At 50.2% G+C, this 22,567-nt stretch overlaps 8 protein-coding genes across 8 annotated transcripts; 3 read left to right on the plus strand and 5 right to left on the minus strand.

Moving 5' to 3' along the window:
* Window positions 1-462: 462 nt before the first annotated feature.
* On the minus strand, window positions 463-4,431 carry BJY04DRAFT_188625 (SIT4 phosphatase-associated protein-domain-containing protein). Its single transcript, XM_073711257.1, has 4 exons — window positions 3,899-4,431; window positions 2,483-3,850; window positions 1,768-2,436; window positions 463-1,456 (listed from the first exon to the last, which is right to left on the minus strand). The coding sequence occupies exons 1-4, from the start codon at window positions 4,403-4,405 to the stop codon at window positions 845-847; spliced, it is 3,156 nt and encodes a 1,051-aa protein (XP_073571521.1). The 5' UTR covers window positions 4,406-4,431; the 3' UTR covers window positions 463-844.
* Window positions 4,432-5,608: 1,177 nt separating this feature from the next.
* On the plus strand, window positions 5,609-6,721 carry BJY04DRAFT_188629 (putative SNF7 family protein (Cta1)). Its single transcript, XM_073711258.1, has 2 exons — window positions 5,609-5,945; window positions 6,045-6,721. Exons 1-2 carry the CDS (start codon window positions 5,880-5,882, stop codon window positions 6,627-6,629), a joined length of 651 nt encoding a protein of 216 aa, XP_073571522.1. The 5' UTR covers window positions 5,609-5,879; the 3' UTR covers window positions 6,630-6,721.
* A 142-nt stretch (window positions 6,722-6,863) lies between these two features.
* BJY04DRAFT_188631 (putative thiol methyltransferase) lies at window positions 6,864-7,990 on the plus strand. Its single transcript, XM_073711259.1, has 2 exons — window positions 6,864-7,459; window positions 7,514-7,990. Exons 1-2 carry the CDS (start codon window positions 6,893-6,895, stop codon window positions 7,868-7,870), a joined length of 924 nt encoding a protein of 307 aa, XP_073571523.1. The 5' UTR covers window positions 6,864-6,892; the 3' UTR covers window positions 7,871-7,990.
* Window positions 7,991-8,411: 421 nt separating this feature from the next.
* BJY04DRAFT_227770 (NRAMP family metal ion transporter) lies at window positions 8,412-10,370 on the plus strand (the record flags this gene model as incomplete). The annotated part of the gene is made up of 3 exons (XM_073718702.1): window positions 8,412-9,053; window positions 9,102-9,373; window positions 9,424-10,370. 3 exons carry the CDS (start codon window positions 8,412-8,414, stop codon window positions 10,301-10,303), a joined length of 1,794 nt encoding a protein of 597 aa, XP_073571524.1. The 3' UTR covers window positions 10,304-10,370.
* A 187-nt stretch (window positions 10,371-10,557) lies between these two features.
* Window positions 10,558-13,053, minus strand: BJY04DRAFT_188635 (isocitrate lyase 1). Its single transcript, XM_073711260.1, has 4 exons — window positions 12,235-13,053; window positions 12,030-12,185; window positions 11,642-11,984; window positions 10,558-11,582 (listed from the first exon to the last, which is right to left on the minus strand). Exons 1-4 carry the CDS (start codon window positions 12,436-12,438, stop codon window positions 10,669-10,671), a joined length of 1,617 nt encoding a protein of 538 aa, XP_073571525.1. The 5' UTR covers window positions 12,439-13,053; the 3' UTR covers window positions 10,558-10,668.
* A 958-nt stretch (window positions 13,054-14,011) lies between these two features.
* Window positions 14,012-16,887, minus strand: BJY04DRAFT_56876 (alpha,alpha-trehalase). The gene is made up of 5 exons (XM_073720654.1): window positions 16,345-16,887; window positions 16,203-16,275; window positions 16,016-16,137; window positions 14,224-15,965; window positions 14,012-14,172 (listed from the first exon to the last, which is right to left on the minus strand). The coding sequence occupies exons 1-5, from the start codon at window positions 16,498-16,500 to the stop codon at window positions 14,019-14,021; spliced, it is 2,247 nt and encodes a 748-aa protein (XP_073571526.1). The 5' UTR covers window positions 16,501-16,887; the 3' UTR covers window positions 14,012-14,018.
* On the minus strand, window positions 16,888-19,738 carry BJY04DRAFT_227772 (putative potassium uptake transporter; the record flags this gene model as incomplete). The annotated part of the gene is made up of 10 exons (XM_073718703.1): window positions 16,888-17,558; window positions 17,612-17,655; window positions 17,706-18,420; window positions 18,466-18,580; window positions 18,632-18,907; window positions 18,969-19,010; window positions 19,062-19,286; window positions 19,342-19,478; window positions 19,532-19,652; window positions 19,702-19,738. 10 exons carry the CDS (start codon window positions 19,736-19,738, stop codon window positions 17,276-17,278), a joined length of 1,995 nt encoding a protein of 664 aa, XP_073571527.1. The 3' UTR covers window positions 16,888-17,275.
* A 1,217-nt stretch (window positions 19,739-20,955) lies between these two features.
* Window positions 20,956-22,519, minus strand: BJY04DRAFT_218154 (cytochrome P450; the record flags this gene model as incomplete). The annotated part of the gene is made up of 3 exons (XM_073716257.1): window positions 20,956-21,426; window positions 21,494-22,225; window positions 22,289-22,519. 3 exons carry the CDS (start codon window positions 22,517-22,519, stop codon window positions 20,956-20,958), a joined length of 1,434 nt encoding a protein of 477 aa, XP_073571528.1.
* Between the last annotated feature and the right edge of the window lie 48 nt (window positions 22,520-22,567).

Raw genomic sequence — 22,567 nt, forward strand, 5'->3', positions numbered from 1 at the left:
GTGATTGTACAGATGCTACCACGCCAGAGAGGAGTCTTGCTCTTGCTCTTGGTCCTGCCTCCACTCCAACTCCTGCTCTTTCTAAGAACATATACATGATCAGAGCACCACCCAAACACCAACATAAGCGTAAATACTCAAACCGACAAGCCCTACAAGTTCTCCTGCCTGCACCACCATACTTCCACTAAGACCATTAAATACAACCTTTCAGACACGTGTACGATGTTAGTCTGTACACCGCGCTCGGCTACGCAATACTCACCACAAAGCTGATGGGAACTATCCTGTTCCTCGTGGAAGGCGGCGCACAAACAGACGAAAAGAGGAGGATGATGACGGAGCTCACTTACGTGACATACGGCGGCTTGATAGAGAGCTGGCTACTGGGCTGGCGTGAACAAACGAGATGAGGGAGTTTGTTCAAATGTAGTGTAGGTGGATGATGGCTGATGACGGATATATAGGCAGAAGATCATTCTCTATCAACTATCGTACAAGACTCCACAGGCAGAGGATGAGATACTGTTGTCTTTGAGCGGATATACCCCCCACCCCCACCGCTATCACATCTGAAACACAACATATAAATGCAGCAGCTATGATACTAAGGAAGAGGAAACACAAACAACCGCATATAAACGCCACTAGATCGTATAATTTCCATCATTCAGCATCAGATCAAGGTCGAAGTGAAGTTGCCGCTCAGGCGCCTGAACCTATCCAACAGGCCGTATTCGCTGTGCTCCTTATCGTCGCGTTGGAATATACAATGCCATGCAGTCAAATAGTGTACATCATCATAATCATAATCATGAGTTTGTGGTCATTGGATTCGAGTCATTCACTGGGGCTTTTTGCCTGGGACTAAAATCTCCACTAGGCCTTCGTCCTCGCCCTCGCTGCTGTCGTTTTGGTCATCCCCGAACGGCGAGTGCCCTAGTCGAGAGCTTCGGAAGTTCTTGTAGGAGCCCGATCCAAGCTCTGGATACCCCAGTGATTCGCTGAGGATCGCTTCCTCTTCATCAGAGTCCATCATGTGAGAGTCCATCGATGGGCCTACCATCTCGCCCATATCGTCATCGTCGTCATCAACCTCAAGTGGTACGCGCTCCTTGCGCCGCCTTCCTGTAAAACCATTCTCCTCATCAGAAGAGCCCGCCGAAAACGAGTCCGAGGGGCTAAAGCCGGAGTCTGGGAAAGTGGGCGATGAAACATTGCCGGGTGGGAAGTCCGATGAGTGGCTCCCATCGTTTAACCCCTGATCTGCAAAAGAATCAGAGGGCCACTGGAAGTTGGAGCCTTGCTTGTCGTCTTCAATCTCACCACCCTCGGCATTTTCAGCTGCTTGTTTCTGAGCTGCTAGTCGTGCAGCGAGTTGTCGTCGGGCTCGAGATGGTCCGAGATTCAGTGCAGGCGGAGGCGGAGCAATAATTGGAATAGGCTGGCTAGAGGCCTGTGAAATCGAGTTAGCATTTTTTGCAGTATAGCGTTCCCAACAATATGTCGATGTATTGTATTGGCGAGGGAATCGGAGACTGGGCGACGCAAGAAACACTCCAACCCACCCAGGTTTAGAGGCGGCGGCACCACTCAGGGAGTGGCTCGTGGGTTGCAGGGACGAGACGTTGTCAGAATTCGTCTTTTGCGTAGAAATGTGTGTCGCCACTCCCGTCACCATGGGTAGGCCAAGGGTCTTGCAACTGAACGCGAACAGAGGACTCAAACATCATGCATCTCAACACCTCTAGAAAGGTCAGTACCTACATTTTCGGTCCCGCTCTCTGAGCTTGGCTCGGCTAGATGCCGGTCATCCTGGTCCTCCATATCTTCATCCTCATCGTCATCGCTCGAGCTTCCGAATCCACTAACCATGGAGTTACCACCCCCGACACCGAAAGCTCCACCCGAAACGCTTCCTTGATTGACCATGTCGAACCCTTGGAAGTTTGAGTTACCGGCCATGCCGTTCAACCCAGCGTCGGCCAGTGCAGAAGACTGACCGGTGTTGAGCATATTCTGTTGGCGATGACCGACGTTCAATTCAGGTCTGACCCCACCAAGGATAGCATTATCCCGTTCTCTTGTTTCGGACAGAGTCTGCTCAACATACTCTATCCACTCTGGATTTAGCACGCTGTCCATCACTGTGGGAGAAAGCAGCTCTGGTGGATGGCGCTCGCTGAACTTTACGACTTCTTCGGCAATGAGAGTTAAATGGCCCATGTACCCAAGACGGATCCGTTTCGTTTTCTGTGTCTCATCGCTCCTCTTCTGGCCTTCGATGATCGTCTGAGTGATTTTGCCCGTTTCAAAAACGTCAATCGCAAGAACACGGTTGTATCCTCGGTCCATAGGCCCGTTGAACACCTGTTGAATTACATCATACACAACGTTGTGAAGAAAGTTATTCCACGGAAATCGGAAGAAAAAATCCTAATACAGTCAGCACGTTCACAGGCAATACCTGCCAACGACTTACTAATATAGTAGGAACAACATGATGTTCCACAAACATTATCTTCAGATAGTCGCCAACGACAGGTTCCCCATTTGTGTCGATTTGGACATCTGGATGTAAGGGCTGCTGTCCATCGTTGCGGCTTTCTTGAGTAGGCGGCTGATCTGGGGTAGTTCCTGCCGGCTCTGAAGATTTTGCATGTTCCGTATCAGATGCGGCCGGAGTTTCGTGCGTTTGCTCTTTGTTGGAAAAGAGAGGAGCGGGTACGGCATCGGGATTCGAGGACATCGGGGCTGAAGCTGGAACCGGTTCTGAGGCGGCAGATTCTTTGGGGCTCGCTTCCACGGGCTTTTGGTTCACATCGCTGTCCGGTTTAGCTTCAAGAGATACCGCGCCAATCTGAGCAGTAAGTTCGTCTGTGGGTGACGGCGCAGAATTGGTGGACGGTTTATCTGCTTCTTTCCAGTCGGCATTCTTCGATTCGGGCGAAATTTGCTCCACTGCAGGGGGCGTAGTTGATGTTAAAGATGGTTCCGCACCCGACTTGTCCTCTTTGGCAGCTGCTCCTTTTTCCTTGTCGACAATAACGGTCGAGGAGCTGACATCTTCATATCCATCGTCATTCGTATTTGCTCCACCAAGTTCGTTAGAGTTCTCCGGAGACCCGTAATCGCCAACAGAGCCGTTGACGAAATCTGCGGTGGAGTCATTGCCGTCAAAAGTGGAATTACCCTCATGATGCTGGCCGAACGCGCCTTGGCTCAAGGTCCTCTCACGTTCGGCATCCCTCTGCAGCACATATTCGTCGCTACCTGGCTCGTTCAAAAGTCCCATGTTGCTGCAATGAAGTAATTCGGCCATCAATTCGCAAGTCTTGAACCTGTCAAAACCCAGCGGCTCAATCTTGGCGCCCCAGGCAGAACTTAGCTGCTCTCGTTCCACGCTCTTTACCTTGCCACCATCGGAGACTGTATGTTTTGAGCTTCGAATCAACGCCACGAAATCGGGTATATGCTTGGCGAAAATTCGTAGTAGGGTGCCGAGATATATAGGGTCGTACATGGAGGGAAGTGAATCGGGGGCATTCAGGTGATCAGGATCATAGTCAGAGTTGTTCTTCCGAATGACTTCAATGACAATTCCAACACCCACTGTCAAAGCATTTCCACCTTGCAGCATTGCCTTGACTAGGCTCTCAACACATGGCACAGAAACCAATTGCCGAGTTAGACTGTTGGGGCCAATACATGATTGGTCGTTTTGCGTGGCATTTGCTGATATTGTTATGATAGCTTTCAGGAAATCCCCCGCAGACGTCTGGACAGAAGCCGGCCACTCTGGCGAAAGAAAGGCAAGTAGTTTCGGGATCAAATCCTGCGATTTGAGCCACTAGGTGACGTTAGATCAGACAACCAAACAAGGGCAGCGTGTGCTTACATCGACGATGCCTTGGCCATCCTCGGCTCTTTCGAGACTGATTAATTTCAGCAGCAGGTCCATGACCATGGGGTTGTCAACATGCTGAAGAATAGCTGGAACGATCCCATCCATCGACTTCAACAAGTCCAGCATCTCGCCCGTCTTCTTATCTAATAAAGTCTCGTTCACCTTTGTGAAGTAACTAGCTTGGATAGAATCAAGAGGTTCTGGGCGTCGAACGAAGCCCCAGAACTCGCGTAGATATCCTGGATTGGCCATAGTAGAGTCAAGAATGGACCAGACTTCGGAGGACAGGATCTCGCATGCAACGTATGCGCGTTTAAGACGTTCTTTTTCAGCACGCTCAAGGTCTTCCGAATCCAACAGGTGTTTGAGGGGATCGCCCTTCTTCTCTTCACTCTCGGAGTCGTCATTGCGCGTCCCTGCCCCCTCTTCCTTGTTGGTTGGGTCGTCATCATCATCATCGTCTTCGTTCACCAGACTAGGGGCGACAACATAGTCCATAAGCTTCTTGAGAATGTCATCTTCTCGTAAGTACTCTATGAGTTTTGTATTAAGTTGTTTAAGCTCCTGGATCAGCTCAGATTCGTCTAGCAGCTCTTCGAGGCTGACATCTGGCTTGTCCAGAAGCGAGTCGATCGTGGAGATACTCGCATATCCTCCAAAGCGCCAGAACATTTTGAATTATATAACCGGATGAAACAAGTCATGGAAAGAAATAGGGTATCACAAGCTTTTTTGTAACCGTCGTCCTCGCCCAAGCTTCAATGACGACGAGCGCTATGGGTAGGTATAAGGCGGAGAAGTGGGGGGTCTATGGGCCCTGTGAGATGTACAGGACGAAATGAGTACACGTGTGGAAGGCGTTCTCATATATCGCGCTAGCGTTTGGGGCTGATTCGTCACGGGAGAGGCACTCGTTCGGAAGTAAAGACGTAGGTAATAGATCGGTAAATTATGCCCTGTCGGAGCGACCAAGCGCTGCAATCAAAAATTATAGTCAGCAATGAGCTCGATAGCTAAAAGCAACAACAGGTCACGGCAACAGTCCGCAGACCGAGGCGAGGTTGAAGTTCGAGTGAGAGGAAGAACAAGGTTGGTTGGCACGGTGGGATAGGAAGAGCATTTGACATAATTGCGTGGGGGGAGAGGCACCGCACACAGGCGGTACGCACCTTCAACGACCAGGGAAATAAGTAAAGAAGAGCAGTGGTCGATTCACGAGTGGTGCGAATGACTCTAGCAGCCCTGAGTGCACTGCACGAGACCTCACCGTCACTTCAAGGGAGAGCTGTTGTCCAACAACACCAGACAGGACCAAGTAAGGCTGGGCTGGTAGGCTGACGTGCGGGCGGGCAGTCGAGTCACGTCGCTCGATTGTGGTGTGCTGAAGACGGGCGTCTGGATCGGCCGGTACTGTGATCCTGGACAGCGGGCGGAGATACCCAACAAGCCCAATCGCAGTAGCGGGGGAATGTATCGGATCGATCGATATAAGCAAAGAAGAACAGGGGAATATAGAAAAGAGGGGAGAGAGTGAATAATCCGAGGGGGATGACCGCGACCGATGGATCGTTTCAAGTGCGTCCGGAGAACAGTGGGAGTGGGACTTCAAACTGCACGCTTGAGTATTATTAATAGATGCCCATAGATAACAGTACTACAATCTTGAGAGTTGAAATCGCTTCTCCAACAACAAACATGATTCCAGGTCTCATCCGTCTGATTTAAGCAGAAGACCCTCCTGCAGCGTGCTGCGATGAGATTATTCAGGCTCACTTGACGATAGACCACTGTAGCCTAAGGCAGCAGGGCGCGTCTCAATACAGTTAGCGCAGGGCGAAACCACCCACCTGCTCAAACAGGAAAAGCCGACCTCAGCGGGCTTAGCCTAGGTACCAGCTCCAACTGTGAAGTCACCTCTAGCTGCCACTGCTTCTTGATCTCTGCCTGCCCCTTCACCATCAGCTCCGCCAGAATGAACAGGCTATTCGGAACCAAGAACGCTGCTCCGAAGCCCACGTTGGAGGGCGCCATCTCAAATGTTCGTGACTCCCTCCAAGCCCGAGCATATCCCCACACTATCGCCTCCGTCAAACCGACACTTTTCCCCACCTCTCGTCTAACTAAATGTTTGCTTTAGGTTGATAATCGAGTCGCCAGTATAGATGTCAAACTCGCCGCGTTGAACTCTGAGCTCTCCTCGTACCAGACCAAGCTAGCCAAGATGCGAGATGGTCCGGGCAAGAACGCCATCAAACAGAAGGCCCTGAAGGTCCTACAGCGTCGAAAGCAATACGAGGCACAGCGCGAGCAGCTTTCCCAACAATCATGGAACATGGAGCAGGCAGGGATGATGCAGGATAACCTAAAGAACGTTATGACGACGGTTGACGCAATGAAAACGACCACGAAGACGCTGAAGAAGCAATATGGCAACATCGATATTGACAAAATTGAGCGGATGCAGGATGAAATGGCAGACCTGATGGAAATCGGAAATGAGATACAAGAGAGCATATCGCGAGCGTACGATATCCCGGAGGATGTGGACGAGGCTGAGCTTGACGCTGAGCTGGAAGCTCTCGGTGAAGATAGTTTGTTTGAGAGCTCGATGGCTGAAAGTGCCATGCCTAGTTTCATGCAGGATGAGATAGCGCCTCCTCAGTTCATTGACGAGCCTCCAGAGCAGACGAAGGTGAAGGAGCCTGCTTCTGGGTTGGGCTGATTGTGTGTAGAATGCTTACTTTAGTCGTGTATTATGGGAGCATCGGAGTTTGCAATATTTATACCACCTTAGTTTTGAACATAATTAACCCGTATTTTGCATCTGATGCACAAGGGCTTGTGAACATTAGAAGTAGAGGTAAGCTCTTTACCTACCCAAAGTTATCCCGAGGTCGTCTATGATCTCACTTCAACATACTTCCCCTCAATACCCCACTCCAACCCCACGCTATACCACAACAGCCTGCTACTCTACGACTACGTATGTACCGCATCGCCAGATCTCGCAATCATAAAGTATCTGGCGTCATATTTACCAGCCATTCACCAAGCATGCCCGTCAAGTACAACCCCGAAGATGTTCAAAAAACACTTGACAAACACATAGAAGCCGGGAACCTCCACACTGGCTGGGAAGAGCTCTGGGCTCAGGGTGACGACCTGATTTTACCATGGGACAAACGAAAGCCCAATCCCACGCTTGAGGAGGTTTTGACTACCAAGCGTGCTACGATCGGCGGACCTCTCTTCGATACAACTGACGGCGGCTCACCTCGGAGAAAGAAGGCACTGGTTCCTGGGTGCGGAAGAGGGGTCGATGTTCTCCTCCTCGCGAGCTTCGGGTATGATGCTTATGGATTGGAATACAGCAAGAGTGCATTCGAGAACTGCAAGAAGGAAGAAGAAGGCTCTGAGGAGAGGTATCCCGTAAGAGATGCAAGTTTTGGAAGGGGAAAAGTCACCTGGATCCAGGGCGACTTTTTTGGGAACGATTGGGTAGAGAAACTGGGATTGGAGAAGAACAGTTTCGATTTGATCTACGACTACACGGTATGCGTGCACATCCTGTCCTGCACGGCATGACTCTCTGCTTACTCAAACCAGTTCTTCTGCGCGTTTCCTCCCTCGATGCGTCCGGCTTGGTCTCTCCGGCATACCCAGCTCCTAGCTCCTTCACCGCAGGGTAACCTTGTCTGTCTTGAGTTTCCCAGGCACAAGGATCCCTTGCAGCACGGACCGCCTTACGGCTCGCCGTCTGAGGCGTACATGGAGCATCTCAGTCATCCTGGTGAAGAAATTCCATACGATGCGAAAGGGCGGTGCAAGAGTGATCTGCTTCGCGAGCCGAGTGCGCTGGGCCTAGAACGTGTGGCTTATTGGCAACCTGCAGCGACGCATGATTTTGGAACGGGTGAGGAAGGAGAGGTGTATGATCGAGTATCTATCTGGAGGCGCCGATAGGCTTGCTGACAATTAGACCTCTGCTAGAAATACTTCGTCGTAGACGCTAGAACAATCATGATGGCTTTAATCTTCGAGAGCTATGATTGCTGAAGGCTGAAGAACGCCCGTGGAATGCCGATCCCCGAAAACAGAAAAAAGCATCACCAGATGCCAAGCAGCCTATCCGTAGCTTAAAATCCGGCACAACTCTTGGCATCGTATCTACATTTACGAACATTCTGAAAGCGTGCTCTCAGTGACTCTCTCTTGCTTCAATGACAGCAAAATCTACATATCACTTCTCTCTAATACTTTCCACTACCCCTCATGAACGTCGCTGCCTACAACTCGGGCAATGTCGGGACTCCAAATGAGCAACTAATCAATCCACCCCCCCGCAAACTCAGCTTCTGACGTTGACCTTGGTAAGCCCGGCTCATTATTGACGGAATAATTCAGTTACAGAGTATAACAACCTCGTCTTCAGCCCTACGAGCTTTTCCTCTCAAAGACTTCATCTTCTGCCCATTCTATATCCACGACCCCCGCATCATTCACCATGAACTGCCCCTCTCGGACCGACGACACCCTCCAGAACCCCGGGTGGAACCAGAACCCACCGCCTCTAAACGCAGACGCAACGACTCGGGAGGACTTTAATGGCATGGCCAACTCCAAGGTCTACAGGGGACATACTGCATCTGGGATCGGCGACGAAGGAATCGTAGTAACGGAGCGACCAACACCCCAGGACGGAGACGAAACTGCCCGCAAGACGAGCGCCCCCGGCGGGGCGATTTCTGCGTCCGCCGGGCAGCAGCCCGCGAGAAACAGTGAATCGCCTCGTCGTCCTTTCGAATCGTTTTCTATATCTATATCTTCTTATTATACCCGGATTATCCAGACTATTGTGAAATTCAGCCGTTTTGTCGGGCCTGGGTTTCTGATCGCCGTCGCTTATATTGATCCGGGGAATTATGCGACAGATGTTGCAGCCGGTGCAGAGTATCGATATGCGCTTCTCTTCATCGTCCTCCTCTCTAACCTGTTTGCAATCTTTTTGCAGTCGTTATGCATAAAGCTTGGAACCGTGACGGGGTTAAATCTGGCTGAGAACTGCAGGGAACATCTTCCGAAGTGGTTGGTGATTACCTTGTATATTTTTGCGGAGGCAGCTATTGTTGCGACGGATATTGCAGAGGTAAGTTTATAATGTGGACGTCTCTCGAGTCTACTAACATACATACAGGTCGTTGGCTCCGCAATTGCGCTCAACCTCCTCCTCCACATTCCCCTCGTCGCAGGCTGCGCAATCACCCTCGCCGATGTACTTTTTATCCTCATCTTCTACAGGCCAAACGGCTCAATGTGGGGACTCCGCCTATTCGAGTTCTTCGTCATGGCGCTTGTCCTTGGAGTAGTCATCTGCTTCTGCATCCAGCTGTCGCTCATAAAGGAACAATCCGTCGGCGACGTCTTCCGGGGTTACCTCCCCTCCTCGGCCATAGTCCAGTCTAATGGGTTTGACTCTCCCTTCTACCTAAACCAAACTTTAACTAACTATATGAAAGCCTCTTCCAAAGTTGCGGCATCCTCGGCGCAACCGTAATGCCACACTCCATGTTCCTAGGTAGCGGCATCGTGCAAGCGCGCCTGAAAGAATTCGACGTCGTCTCCGGCTATGTCAATCCCACCGTCTGCACAGGCAGCACAAACGGCACAGTCGAATACCGGCCATCCCTTGCCGCAATTCGCGGCTGTATGAAATACAGCATCATCGAACTCGCCCTATCCCTGTTCACATTCGCGCTGTTCGTGAACTCCGCGATCCTGATCGTCGCGGGAGCGAGCCTGTACGGCACGCCGAGCGCATCCGATGATGCGGATTTGTTTGGAATCTATGACCTCCTCTCACGCTCCATCGCGCCTGCCGCGGGGACAATCTTCGCCTTAGCACTCCTTCTTTCAGGTCTTTCAGCGGGAATTGTATGTACCATGGCCGGACAGATGGTTAGCGAGGGCATGCTAAATTGGTCATTAAGACCGTGGTTGCGTCGTCTTCTAACGAGATCAATAAGTATCATCCCGAGCATCATAATCGCTGCAGCGGTAGGCCGAGACGGGCTCAATAAAACCCTCACGGCAAGCCAAGTCGTGCTTAGCGTTATCCTGCCCTTCGTCAGCGCACCGCTTGTCTACTTCACCTGCCGGGATCGGTACATGACTGTTCCTGTTGAGAGAATTGGGGTTTCTGATAGCCTAGCTGAGGATGAAGGGCTCCGAACGCCCGCGGAAGAGCGGGACAGATTGGAGGGGGTGGAGCCGCCTGAAGCCAAGGGGGTGAAGATGGGTAATGGATTTATTACGAGTGTAATCGCCGTGCTGGTTTGGCTTGTTATCGCGGTTATGAATGTTGCGCTACTTGTTCTTGTGGGCATGGGGAAAGCTTGAGTTTCCGTCTTTTGAAAAGGTTGGTTGTGGTAGCTGCCAACTGTGTATATATATCTCTGATCGTCGTTATGTGATGGGCACATGTGACTCCATATCAGATACAAGGGTACCATCGGCCGACATGGCCGTGACGTAGGATATCGAATATGTTGTTAAAGTACCGTCAGAGAATAGTTGTCAGCAATCCATTAATTGCAGAATAGCCTATTCTGTATTCAAAAGAAAGTAAATGATTTGTTCAGGAGAACAGATAGTATAGAAGATAACAGGGTATATATTCACTCAAATATATATAAATATGAAAATGAATCAAATGTCCATCAACTCGCAAACCAATGTCAGAAAATTAAACTCCTAAACCGAAATCATGCCTTAAACTGGTCTTCCGTAACTCCCTTGCCCATCGCCGCCGTACTACTCACACCACCGGTAACCATCTTCAACATATTATCCACATAGTTAGCACCGCTCCACTTCTGATGCGTCACCACATCAACGCCATTCGCCATCTCAGGCTCCTGCACCAACTCTCCATAAGCTCGCATCCCCTGCTTCGCATAAGCCTTTGCAAAGGTATCCGTGATAAGGGCTGTAGTATGCAAGCCAGCAAGGGTGATAAACTGCCACGAGTAACCAAGCGCGCCGAGACGCTTGATATAAGTCTCTTGCTCGTCGCGCGGCATGGCCTTCTTCCAGTTGAAGGAGGGGGAGAGGTTGTAGGCGAGCTTTTGTTCCGGCCAGACGGCGTGAACGCCGTCGGCAAACTCCTTGGCTTGGTTGTAGTCGGGGAGTTTGGATTCCATCCAGATGAGGTCGGCAAAGGGGGCGTAGGCGACGGCGCGGTTCACGGCGCATTGTGTGCCACCTTGGTAGCGGTAGAAGCCTTCACGGGTGCGAGGGGATTCCCAGTCGAAGTGGATGTCTGTGCCGATGATGCCCTTGGCAATAGCGCGAGCTTCGGCATTGCTCTTGCCCTTGGCATTTTTGAGGTACTCAGCGACGAGAGACTGCTTGTTAGGGAGGGGGCTCTTGTTGATAGCGTCGACGACGGCGTCGTTGAAAAGCTTCAGGCCTGCCTTGGCGATCCACTCGTCTTCGATGGCTTGAAGCTCGGCGCCGTTCTTGCCCGCTTGCTCCGCGGCGACCATGAGGTCGTTGAGGGGTTTGAGATCGGGGTTGGTGGAGCCGATGATGAAGGCATGGTCTCGGTGGTCGATGGTAGATGTGATTAGGGTTGCGGCTTCGGAGTCTGTACGGGCGATGGCTAAGAGGTCGGTTGCTATAGATCGAGTGTTAGCCGACGCGGCCCGCTTGTAGCCGATGTATACCGGAACTCACCCATTATGTCGGCCTGCGCACGGATGGCGACGAGGCGATTGATATGCTCACTGATGGGCACGAGCACCTTTCCTGCCATGTGACCGCACTTCTTGGTACCGGGAGCTTGGTCCTCAATGTGAATACCAGCCGCTCCACGCTCCACGAACAGCTTTGTCAACTTCATCACGGCGGTAAGACCACCATGGCCGGTGTCGGCATCGGCGATGATAGGGCGAAGGTAGTCAACGTTGGCGACTTTGTCGCGCTGTTCTTTGGGAGTGGTAAGGCGCTCTTCGCGTTGTTTCCGGTCGTGGAACAGCTGGGCCATCCACAGATGGTTGACCTTGTTCGGGACGGTGTTCTAAATAGTTAGATTTGCTACCACCGTTCTTATGGAAAGACATACCATAGGGTAATCGGCAAGATCGGGAGAAGGCTCATCAGTGGACGAGGCGGTCGAAGAGCTTTGCCAGCCAGAAACATAAACAGTATCCAAGTACTTGGCCATCTGAGTGACCATTGTAGGATCAAGACAGCCATAAGTGAAACTCGCTTCCTTGTTCTGTACCAGCCGTCAGTCATAGTGCAACCGAAGAGACAAAGAAACAAACCTTGAAGTTGCGCTCCACAATGCCCCAGAGCTTCTTCGCCTGGACATTCGAAGGGTAATCAATCTTCAGGTTTCCACGCTTGGCCACAATCTGCTCAGCAGTAAAGGGACGCTTCGTGTGTCTCCATCGAGAGTCCTTCCACCAGTTCTTCACAGCCTGGACCTCGTCCCAGTACTGCTTGTCTTCGTCTTCCAGGTAACCCATGTCGGCGATTTGAACAATGTAAAGCAAGTGCCGTTGATGCTTTTAGTTTGTAATAGTATACAATCAGTACCCCCACAGAGAATACAAGTGTAGAGCAAGAGAAAGTAAAGCACGCGACAGGAAGTCTCAGCCTGACGAAGAAGGAAGAAAAGAGTATAATAGCTCAACAGGCAGAATCACAAGCCAAACCCGGGGAACTCTCAGCCATATATAACCATCCATTGAGAGGGCGTCACATAACTATGACTCTAACTCATCGGTAAACGCTCGGCTCAGCGGGACAGACAGGAAGGCCAGGCGCACCGCCGGCATGTCTGCAACCGGGGAAAACTCGCATCTAGCACAGAATTAGACTCAGGCTCGCCCCAGGTTCACAAGCCAGCTGCCGGTTATGTGAGTGGCTCTGCGAGTTCGGAAGAGAGGATCCAGGCGCTGAGATGATCCTCGGTCTAAAGGACCAAGGGCCTGAGGCATGAATCTGTTGCCACGACCAATGTTTTGGTCTTGCCCCGGATTCCCATCGGGATTGAAGAAATGGGGTGGCGATGGGGGGGAAAGTGTGCGGCTCCTTTCATCGTTGTCGCTTGAGATGTGACTTCGCTTCTCGTGTCAACAATTGCTGTTGAATCTTGAGGAGACTCGAAAAAACCTAAGGACGACCTCAAAAAATCAGGATGACGTCAGAACATGTGCTTGAATCTTGTGACAGTACATAACAGCACGATACCCGAGATTCGCCGGGATATCTACTTCCCCAGAAAGTATTAATGTAATCCGGATACACCTGCCTGATGCATCGACACTGGAACATCTCGATAGCTCTGGAGTAGTATAGCACCCTTCGTAAATACAAATGATCCTAGGTCTTGAATATAGAAACATAGAACACTCAGCTCATAAAATCATAAAATACCACCATGAGAATATCTGTATCTGTGTTATACCTAGGCAAAATCCATATCCATCTACCAAACAGCACTTACCAAAAATCTCAACCTCGGCACAACCACACCCCAGCCCAGCACAAGCTCCGTCCGAGCGCCTATCAGATGCCGCCCATCTTCAGCTCTGCCTGCCAAATCAACAAGATGACAATTTGGATCGGGCTAGCCCAGAAGATGAGCTATATCTTGTTCCTCAGATGTTCGCCGTCGAATCACCAGCTGCTTTGCGTGCCTACACGAGAATAGCCTCGGGAAAACAAGGAGCGAAACTCCCGTGTTATTGTCGAGCTATGTAAGGTGAAACAGCTTTGTTGATCTTTGAGTGGATGAGCTAGATAGTTATCGGGAGCAAGTAAGACGTATTTGGCCCGAGATCGGGGCTTCAGGTAGCATAAGCAATCTGTAATCTTTACCATATACTGTATCGTAGAATGTCAAACGTCGTCATTTTATTCTTTATACCAAGTTATCATCATCAGTCATTCCCCGCAAAACGCTATATCTATGGAATTTTCGCAGTCAAGACCCTGTGGGATGAGCATAGTGGACCGCACTGCGCTCCTCTCTATACCCGTACCCCGATGCATCATGGTATGGTAACTCGTAAAGGAAAGCTGTACTGAAGTCATATCACATTTATTGTCCGTTTCCGTTCCCAAACACTGCGTCGCCCTGAGAGTTAACGGCCTTGTAGTACGTCTCCCAGGGGGTGACAGCACCGAGGGCACGTCGTTGATGCGCGTTCAGCATGTCCAAGCCGTACACGTAACTAGCATTGACCCAGCCGAATCTGTTTCACAGTGTTAGTAGATGATTATACTTCGGTTTATGGAGAACTTACCCTTCTCGTGGCGCACCCTTGAAGTCGACGCCTTGATTTCCGTACTCGGCATCAACGCGGTGAGGGTCAATAGGTCGAGTCACATCGTACTTCTCCACAACAACACCGTTGAAGTCAACAAAGGCCTTAGTGATCATGTACAGCCACTTGTAGGCAAGTCGCTCAGCCTCTTCCTGGTAGCCGTATCGAACGAATCCAGTCCAAGCAAGCATCTGTTGTGGTGCCCATCCGTATGGGTAATCCCACTGCCGAGTAGGTCGGTCAACTCCAACAACACCACGGGATTCTTCGGTTCCGGACAGAAGACCACCAAAAGCTTCAAGTCGGGGAAGAGCCTTGGTGATTAGCTCAGAGGCCTGACGAGGCGTAGCAAGTCCGGCCCACATCGCCCAGAAAGTGGTGGCACTCTCATATGTGGTGCGTTCCTGCTTAGCTGTGTCATAATCGAAGTACATTCCCTTCTCCTCATCCCAGAGATATGTGTCCATTCGCATCTTTCTCCTGCGGGCACGACGATCCCACACGGACGATGACTCGCTCTGAACATCCTTTGTGAGTGGCGTTCGGAATTCGACCGGAATCTCAAGTTTGTCTTTGAAGTATGTTCGAATTATCCGAGCAATATCAACCTCGTACTTGTATAGAAGGGAGTTCAGATCGACGGTAGCGATGTTAGCGCAGACCCTTTCTAAACGATAACTAGTATCGTGCCCGGATTCTCGGACAGCCCTGTCGTGCAGGAAGTATTCGTCGAGTTCCGGCTCTTGGACCTTTCCGTTATTGTAGGCCTGCACGAATTCCTTGAACTCCATGCCGTACTTTTCAGCATAAGGTGAAAGAAGATGGGTAAAGTGGGAAGCTTCTGTCTCTGGAGGGACTCCGAGACCTAGTGGACGGTAACGTGATAGACCTGAGACGGGATCCAAGCGCGGCTCAGACATCCAAACACTGTAATACTCCTTGATAGCAGCAAGTGTTGATTCCCGAAGAAAGTCTAAGGCACCCTCTTCATTCTTGATGCGCTCATATACCCGCAGAGCCATATCGGTAAGGAATGGTGGCTGTGATCGGTTCAAATAGTATGTGCGGTTGGCGTTCAAGATCTTCGCATAGTGCTTAATGCAGAAGCAGAAGTTAACCACCATAGCTTTCGCGAGGTCGACTCTGTTGCTGGCAAGGAGTCCTAGTGACTCCATGTAGCTGTCCCAGCCGTACAGCTCGTTGAAGCGCCCTCCAGGTACCACGAAGGGGACTCCAGCGAGATCCTTCTTGCCGGTCTCTGGGTCAATGTGGTCCTCCATGGCCAATGCAAGAAGCCCAGGTGCCTGGTTTAGGTCTCTCACATATTCTGCCGTGATCTCACTAGACAATTCTATCACAGCGAGTCGCAGTTCGGGATGCTCACGAGCAATCCTAGTGTAGTACTCCAGCTGCTCGGGGGCTCCGGGCGGGATATAGATTCGCGGCCGAGGATCGTCAGTCCAATCCTTAGGATCCCTACCAGCTATCGCAATATTGCGACCATCGATCCTTCTAGTCAAAGAGTCCCAGAAGGATTTCTTGATGAGACGTGAGAGACGTGAAACGGGGTTCTCGGAGAGACGTTCCTCGTCAAGGACGATCTGCTTCCGGCCATAGTCTTTGGCAATCGTCAATTCTTGCAGGAGGTTGGACAGCATATATGTGCCTCTAACGTCAAATTTATTGTAACCAGAAGACGCCGCTGTTCCTAGGGAGAAGGTCTAGAAAGGGTTAGTACTGACAATAATGTACATAGGTGTTGCCCACGTACCTTCGGACCAGCATCTTCAATGGTGATTTGCATGTTTCTGTCAGAGTCTTCTCTCTCCAGGAGACTAGCAAGGGTTGCTTCAACATCGACGAGGAACTTCCGGGGCTGGCCTGATGTAGGGTCTATAATCCATAATCAGTAAAAAGGCTTTGATCTTTCGCTGTTGATTGAGAGAAAGAATACATACCTAGACTACCACGTCTTGAGCCCTTGTCACCCAGCATATCGGCGATATCTTGGCGATTGAACGATTTCAGGGACTGGCAAAAAGCTCGTCAGCGGTGTCCGCGCCATAATACTCGTACTTTATAGTGCCCGACTAGACTCACCGAAGAGAAAGCACGGCGACGATTCTTCAGCCTGGCAATAGCTTCATCATCTCCATAGTAGATATCTGGGTGCTGAAACGGATCACCGCCCGAGCTTGACCGCCGATGTTGTGGAGCAATGCTCTTCGTTTTGGGTGGAATCATTGAGTCATCCATACTGTCGTCTCTCGCTCGTTATAACGCTAATCGATTCAAGAGATAAATGGGTATAGGTTTAGTGGTGGACAAGGTGAATTGTAGCTATCGTGTGTGCCCCGCTTTAGCTTCGTTGCGGATAAGGCTTCCGGGGATTCGTGATCGTGTCTAAAAGCTTTCGAGGAAGGTAAGGGTATAGGCAGTAGCTTCGTAGTAGGCGGATGTTAGCGAGGATCTGAAAAGACAGGGGTAAAAAGTGTGATTGAAGAAAACACGAGGGGCAATGTCGAGAATTGAGGGTATGAAGTAGAATCCCCCAATGCGTATGACGGCATGGGCCCGCCATGGATGACATAACCTACCCACCGTGGACAATGCTGCTTTATCCGGCAATTGAGAGCACTAAGAACGCTTATCGTGTGGTCAGTCTGCTATCAAACTGAGATTCCAGAGGCGGAGGGAAAGAGAAATGACAGATTTCTCAGAATCTCTCTATTTCTCGTGTTGTGATAAAGGGGGTGTGGAAAGTCGGTCACTTTGTTGAGCACACGTGACCCTGATGCGTCCAAAAATATGCCCGCTATCGAACCATGATGCCGCCACTACCCACTTTTCCTTCCCTCAGACAATGTGTCATATCAATTGACTGATTCTCACTACGACAGAGCTTTACAGATGCAGCACAAAGCTATTGAAGTTGTGCGAAGTCGCTCGTATTCCCCGTCTATATCTAAATCAGACCCCTACCTGCCAAGCGACGCCACCTGTACGACTTCCCGGTGGCAACAAATCGCTGTTATTGGGTGTGATATCGCCTTACTTTCAAGGGACGGTATTCCGGCCATTTCAGATTTCGCAGGCTCTTCGTTCTGTATAGCGTGATGTTTTGAGAGCTCACATGGTCGTCTTCTACTAGCCGCTCGCTTGGGAGGAGGATTGCCCGGTCGAGTTGGCTGGGGAGCCCTCGATGGCGGCCTCGGACCATCAAAGCACAGACCACTAGTTTGCTAAAGATCGAGAACTGTGCGCTAAAGGAGGTAGAAACGCCAGGGTATCCCAAGCTAAGGCCGACATTGCCGCTGCATGTGTCAGCACTTATGATGATTAGTATCGAGAGGAGCAGGGCACTTACTACGCTGAAACCGCTTCAAAGAAAATCGCAAACACCGAAAAGCCCTGATCATGTTAGCCGCTTAGCAAGTCTATACCAGGCATGTAGTACGAACTGGCTCAGATGGGTTCATGATCCTTTCCGACTCTGCCACACAAATACAGAATATACCCAGGAAGATATACCACAAGTCGAAGCTGAGTTGGTTTCGCATGTGCGTCAAAAGATAGCCTTTACCATTGCTCTCATCGGTTTCGGGCTCAGGAGCATATACTCCCAGAGCCTTTTCCTCGTATATGTTCGAAGATCGGACGGTCATTGCGATGGGGAACACTGAAATGTACATCATGACGAGCAAACTGAACTGGACTGCGGGATTCACTTCTGCCAGGTTGAAAGAGGCTGTACCGGTATGTCGTGCGGATGCTGCCTGAAAGATCGCTGCCATCACCCGTGGACCTGGAGGGATGGTGTTTACAGCTGGATTATCGAGATCCAGAAGAAGAATGAGCAGAACGTCGACGAAGTTCAATATAAAAATAATACCAGCCAGGACCCAGGTTGGACGACTGCGGAAAAGCAGCATGTAACAGCGTCGAGGATAGCTCAGAAGGAAGTTGAGTGGCTCTTTGAGAGACGAATCTTCCGGGACAAGCTTGAACATGATCCAGATCACGAGTCGCAGGAAGCACGGATAGAGAGTATTCCCAGCATACGCAAGGAAGCTCATAATGAACATCGGAAATGCTGCGTCTTGAAATGAGACCATCGAGTCTGGCGTCAAGGTAAACCCTAGGTTATCCGCCATGGTCTGCGCCGAGTAGATAGCCCTAAGAAGTCAGAATTATGTGGCGCTAATAGAGGGCTAGACTTACCACCACGTCCTGTTCTGAGCACATTCATCTAGGTACTCTCGATACCTAGGATTTGCGTGTTCGATCCATGCGGCTAAGCAGACGATACCAATCAAGTGAATGGCAAGAAAATATCCTATCAGTAATCAGTATTACTTTATTGCGCTGCACGATACAACGTGCATACCAACGACGATCTTTAGCAGTAAACGAAGACTGCGATACTCCACACCTCCAAGACGCTCTCGGTCTTTTGCTGTAAGATTCAGAAACTGTGAGTTTCTTCCCACGGTAGCCTGTTTCGAAAGTCCCAGGATGTTGGAGTCCCTGGAAAGTGAAACTGCAGGTCGAATCTGTGACTCGCGAGCCTTACAGGGAGCTTCAACAAATGTAACGGCATTGACTCGACTTAGCGAATATGTGCTTGCTCGCCGGCTTGCTGCGGTATGCTGTTCGTCTTCGCCTGGATCCGTTAGGTCTCACAGCCGGGTAAAAGCATACAGGGTACAGAATGATGGACGTACTCTCTTCGCTGGGTGTATGATCAACTTCAATAAGAGGGTGACCTACTTGTATGAGCACAAGGGGTCAAGCACTTTTTTGTGAAGGACTTGTACCTTTGTCACGGTCTCGTGGTGGAGGGATATACAAGGCCTTGGATGTGTCACTGAAGGTAACCGTGCGTTGTAAGTCAACTTCGGAGCTGGTCTTACGAGAAGGCCCAGCTTGAGAGTTATCCAGCTTTTCTACCTTTCTCAAGGTCTCGGAGGACTGCGCTTCTGCATCTATTTCAGCACGTTTTCCCTCGACTGTCTCAGGACGCGGGCGAAGAACGGACGGCGCTATAGTAGAGAACCATTAGCCCAATCCAAACCAACAGGATCACGAGAAACGCACCTATCTCCTTCAGCCTCTTCTCAAACCAATACAACCGTACAACGACGATAAGGATGTTGATGAATCCGATATTGGAGACGAGAGGTACAAAGTAGATAAAAAGCTGTTGGTAAGTCTTTAGATCTTTCACATCAACCCTAGTAGGATATCAGAATCATATTGATTAGGATCAATGATGAGTGCGGCGTACGGGTTCAGACCAGACTCTGTAGAGGAACTGACACCGAAGAAGTAGGAGTCGATGCCGCTCACGTTGCCATACGGGTAGAAGACAGCGATCCCGAGGAGACCGAGGAAGAGAATGTATGTGTCTGGGACTGTCAGAGCTAGAGTAATCGATGAAAGATGGCTCGAGCATACAATGCAGAAAGATGAAGTTGATCGGAAGCTTCCACATCTTCACGTCAGCAGGAGGGTTCGTTGTACTCTGCTCCTGTTAAGCGGGCGAGCTGTGTGATGTGAAGGTTGCAGGCAAAAATAGTAGCAGTCGACAACATATTTATCAAGTCTGAAGATCAAAATGAATTTACTCGATCTCGAGAAACGATTATCTCACATCAACCATCAAAGAAAAACTACCAAACGCTATCCGCACTGAGGCATTTACCAGACCCAATACAAAGACCGCCACAATCCACCCCACGACCTCCCTACTAACTAGCTTCTTTCACCGTGCTCTGGGAGGGAATAACCGTGCCCAATCATAAGAGCCTTCTGGGCGATAGCTTTTGATAAAGGGTGTTGCTCAGCCACCACAGCGGACGTTGGCACTGACCACTGGATCGGCAGTAGAGGCCGAAGCACCGCCTATCAGACTTTCTCAAACAGCGACGGGAGTTTCAAATCCTCGTGGCTTGCATGCAGCAGCCACCTGATGCCGATCCGAGGGACTTGGTTGGTGTGACCATCTGGCACGTTTACTCGTATATGCACTCTACCTACCTACTTACTCAGTTCTATTCTCCATGCGCCATGACGTACGTGTAGTAAGTAAGACATGGCGGACTGTACCCTTTCTACGTCTTACCTACATGCCAAGTACCCAGAGAAAGCTATGGTCCATAGAATGAAGGTTTTCTCTAGTGCGGGCAGTGCTGCTCTAAAATTTTGTGATATGGAGTGATCAATGTGGGCTTGGGGAGTGGGATAGTCAAAACCTTTCATTCCTTGTCCTAGGCATACGCTACGCTATACAAGGATTCCTCAATAAATCTACCAATACATCTTTCGATTGTTATTAGTTGTTTTTCTTTGGTGCACCCAATATCGTTCTCACATTCCTCTGATATATCCGTAGCACTGTAGGAGTTCCTATCTGCAGGAACTATACACCTATATCCTCAGGGATCGGCATAATTTCTTTCTTTCGTCGAACCCTGATAGTAGCCTTTCGATCTGGCAAGACATGGAGTCCATAGACATGGTTCTTGGGCCTCTCCTCAAGCGGTTCAATTTCATAGTGCACGACGACATAAGCCAAAATCATTTTGAGCAAGTGTAGGCTGAAGTGTCTTCCGGGACTAAGTGTTTTCAAGAAGGTCAGTATTCAAGACCAGCGCGTGAGAGGAGGAGGGAGGGTTGGGGGAATGGAGAAGATAGGAAAATCTTAGAAGCTTACCACGCATGCCTCCCTGCCCCAAAAGGAAGAAAACGAGAACTCGCGGCAAGCCGATTAATATTCTGCGTCTCGTTCAATGTTTTCTGGGACTCAGAATCTAGAAATCGGCATGGATCATACTTCATTGGGTCAGGGTAAAACCTCTCATCTAGATGGACATCCCATGCCGACGCAGCAGCCCACGTGCCGCAAGGTAAATGCTGGCCTGTCGGTAGTGTCAGACCATTTGGATGGATGACTTCACGATTGGAAGCATGCAGCTGAATTGGATTCAAACGTAGAGTTTCCTTGATGGTGCTCTCTGCGAGGGACAGCTTATTGAAGGAGCAGAGGTCCGTCCAGGCTTCATTGCTCGTGAGGGCTGTGGCAGCTTCCTGCTGCAGGGATTGAGATAGACCCTTTTGGTGTGCGATGTCAAGCAGCAGAGCGGACGAGCTTGGAATCGTGGTTCCGAAGGGGAGCATGGCCTGGGGGGGTGTTTTTTTTAGATTAGCTTAGCTCAGTTAGAGACACGTTCTTGTGGCACGTACTCACAATTTGATTCAGACATGAGGTGATCTTATATGCATCAATCTTATACTGACCAGAGCGGTTCTGTTTCTGTGCAATCCGAATAAACGTGGTTGCCATGTTGTACGGTACTTTCGTACTTTCGGTGTTTGTTTGGCTCTCCTCTTCCACAATCTGCTTCAACCACCGTGTGGTAAGCGGCTTTGTATATAACGAGAGCCTCCAGATGGCGAATTTCAAGGGAATCCTAAAGAATACGCTGACGATTGGCTGCAGAAACCATGGCAACAACTGCGCGGTAAGTATCATCCCTGCGCCAAAGCAATGCATACACCAAAGCACAGCGGGAATATAACCCTCATAATCACGACACAGCATTTTTCCAAACAAGAGACGGCCCGCAATCTGCGTGACGACTTGCTCCATGGCCGAGAATATGCAGACTGAGTTCCACTCATCAGTGTCGAGCCCTAATACCCGATCCAAGCTCAGCTGCAGCTCGTCGAGCAGATCTGGTTGTACAAGACCTAAGCTTTGGGTGAGATGCTGGCTGACCGTCAACGTAGCAATTTTCTCCAGAGTGGCATCGCGCCCTGTGAGGAGGTGGGCTATTCCGGCACTGTCGTTCATGGCTTCTTGTACGGAGAGCATGCTGTCGGGGAGGTGGAGGAGCCATTCGAAATCTTTCACTGGGAGGATAACCTGTGGACGAAGAGAAGGAGTTGCGTGAATATAGGGCTGGCCTTGAATGTTAAACTGTTAAGGTATCAGAGGCTTAAAAGTTAAGGAACTGGCTTGGGTAGAATTTCCATATCGTACCTTTCTGTATCCTTCTGACAGATTTGGTAGTGATGTCGGCCAGCCACGATACGAGGCGCGAAGTTTCGCAAATCTGTTGTTCCCTATACTAGGGCGAGGAATGCTCGGGGGGAATCGGGGGGGAGGCTTCCAGCGCCCCAGGATGATCAGTGATAGTAGTGGTAGGACTATCGCTAAGACCGGAAAGGTGGAGAGAGTGTAAAGATCAGGAAGATGCTGAACCCCGAGCATAGCTGTGTAGCGGTAAGTAACTAAGTGAATAGGTTTTGATTAGTGGTA

The sequence above is a fragment of the Aspergillus karnatakaensis genome, assembly GCF_047715665.1.
Source record: "Aspergillus karnatakaensis strain CBS 102800 unplaced genomic scaffold BJY04scaffold_23, whole genome shotgun sequence".
In the NCBI taxonomy this organism is placed as follows: Eukaryota; Fungi; Ascomycota; class Eurotiomycetes; order Eurotiales; family Aspergillaceae; genus Aspergillus; species Aspergillus karnatakaensis.

Coding starts and splice junctions, on each gene's coding strand:
- BJY04DRAFT_188625 (XM_073711257.1), bottom strand. CDS start 4,405: ATGGACTATGTTGTCGCCCCTAGTCTGGTGAACGAAGACGATGATGAT. Junction 3,851..3,898: donor ATGGCCAAGGCATCGTCGAT/GTAAGCACACGC, acceptor AACGTCACCTAG/TGGCTCAAATCGCAGGATTT. Junction 1,457..1,767: donor CAGAGAGCGGGACCGAAAAT/GTAGGTACTGAC, acceptor TCGATTTCACAG/GCCTCTAGCCAGCCTATTCC.
- BJY04DRAFT_188629 (XM_073711258.1), top strand. CDS start 5,880: ATGAACAGGCTATTCGGAACCAAGAACGCTGCTCCGAAGCCCACGTTG. Junction 5,946..6,044: donor TGGAGGGCGCCATCTCAAAT/GTTCGTGACTCC, acceptor TGTTTGCTTTAG/GTTGATAATCGAGTCGCCAG.
- BJY04DRAFT_188631 (XM_073711259.1), top strand. CDS start 6,893: ATGTACCGCATCGCCAGATCTCGCAATCATAAAGTATCTGGCGTCATA. Junction 7,460..7,513: donor ATTTGATCTACGACTACACG/GTATGCGTGCAC, acceptor TACTCAAACCAG/TTCTTCTGCGCGTTTCCTCC.
- BJY04DRAFT_188635 (XM_073711260.1), bottom strand. CDS start 12,438: ATGGGTTACCTGGAAGACGAAGACAAGCAGTACTGGGACGAGGTCCAG. Junction 11,985..12,029: donor ATCTTGCCGATTACCCTATG/GTATGTCTTTCC, acceptor CTAACTATTTAG/AACACCGTCCCGAACAAGGT. Junction 11,583..11,641: donor TGCGCAGGCCGACATAATGG/GTGAGTTCCGGT, acceptor CTCGATCTATAG/CAACCGACCTCTTAGCCATC.
- BJY04DRAFT_56876 (XM_073720654.1), bottom strand. CDS start 16,500: ATGGATGACTCAATGATTCCACCCAAAACGAAGAGCATTGCTCCACAA. Junction 16,276..16,344: donor GTCGCCGTGCTTTCTCTTCG/GTGAGTCTAGTC, acceptor GCTTTTTGCCAG/TCCCTGAAATCGTTCAATCG. Junction 15,966..16,015: donor TTGAAGATGCTGGTCCGAAG/GTACGTGGGCAA, acceptor AACCCTTTCTAG/ACCTTCTCCCTAGGAACAGC.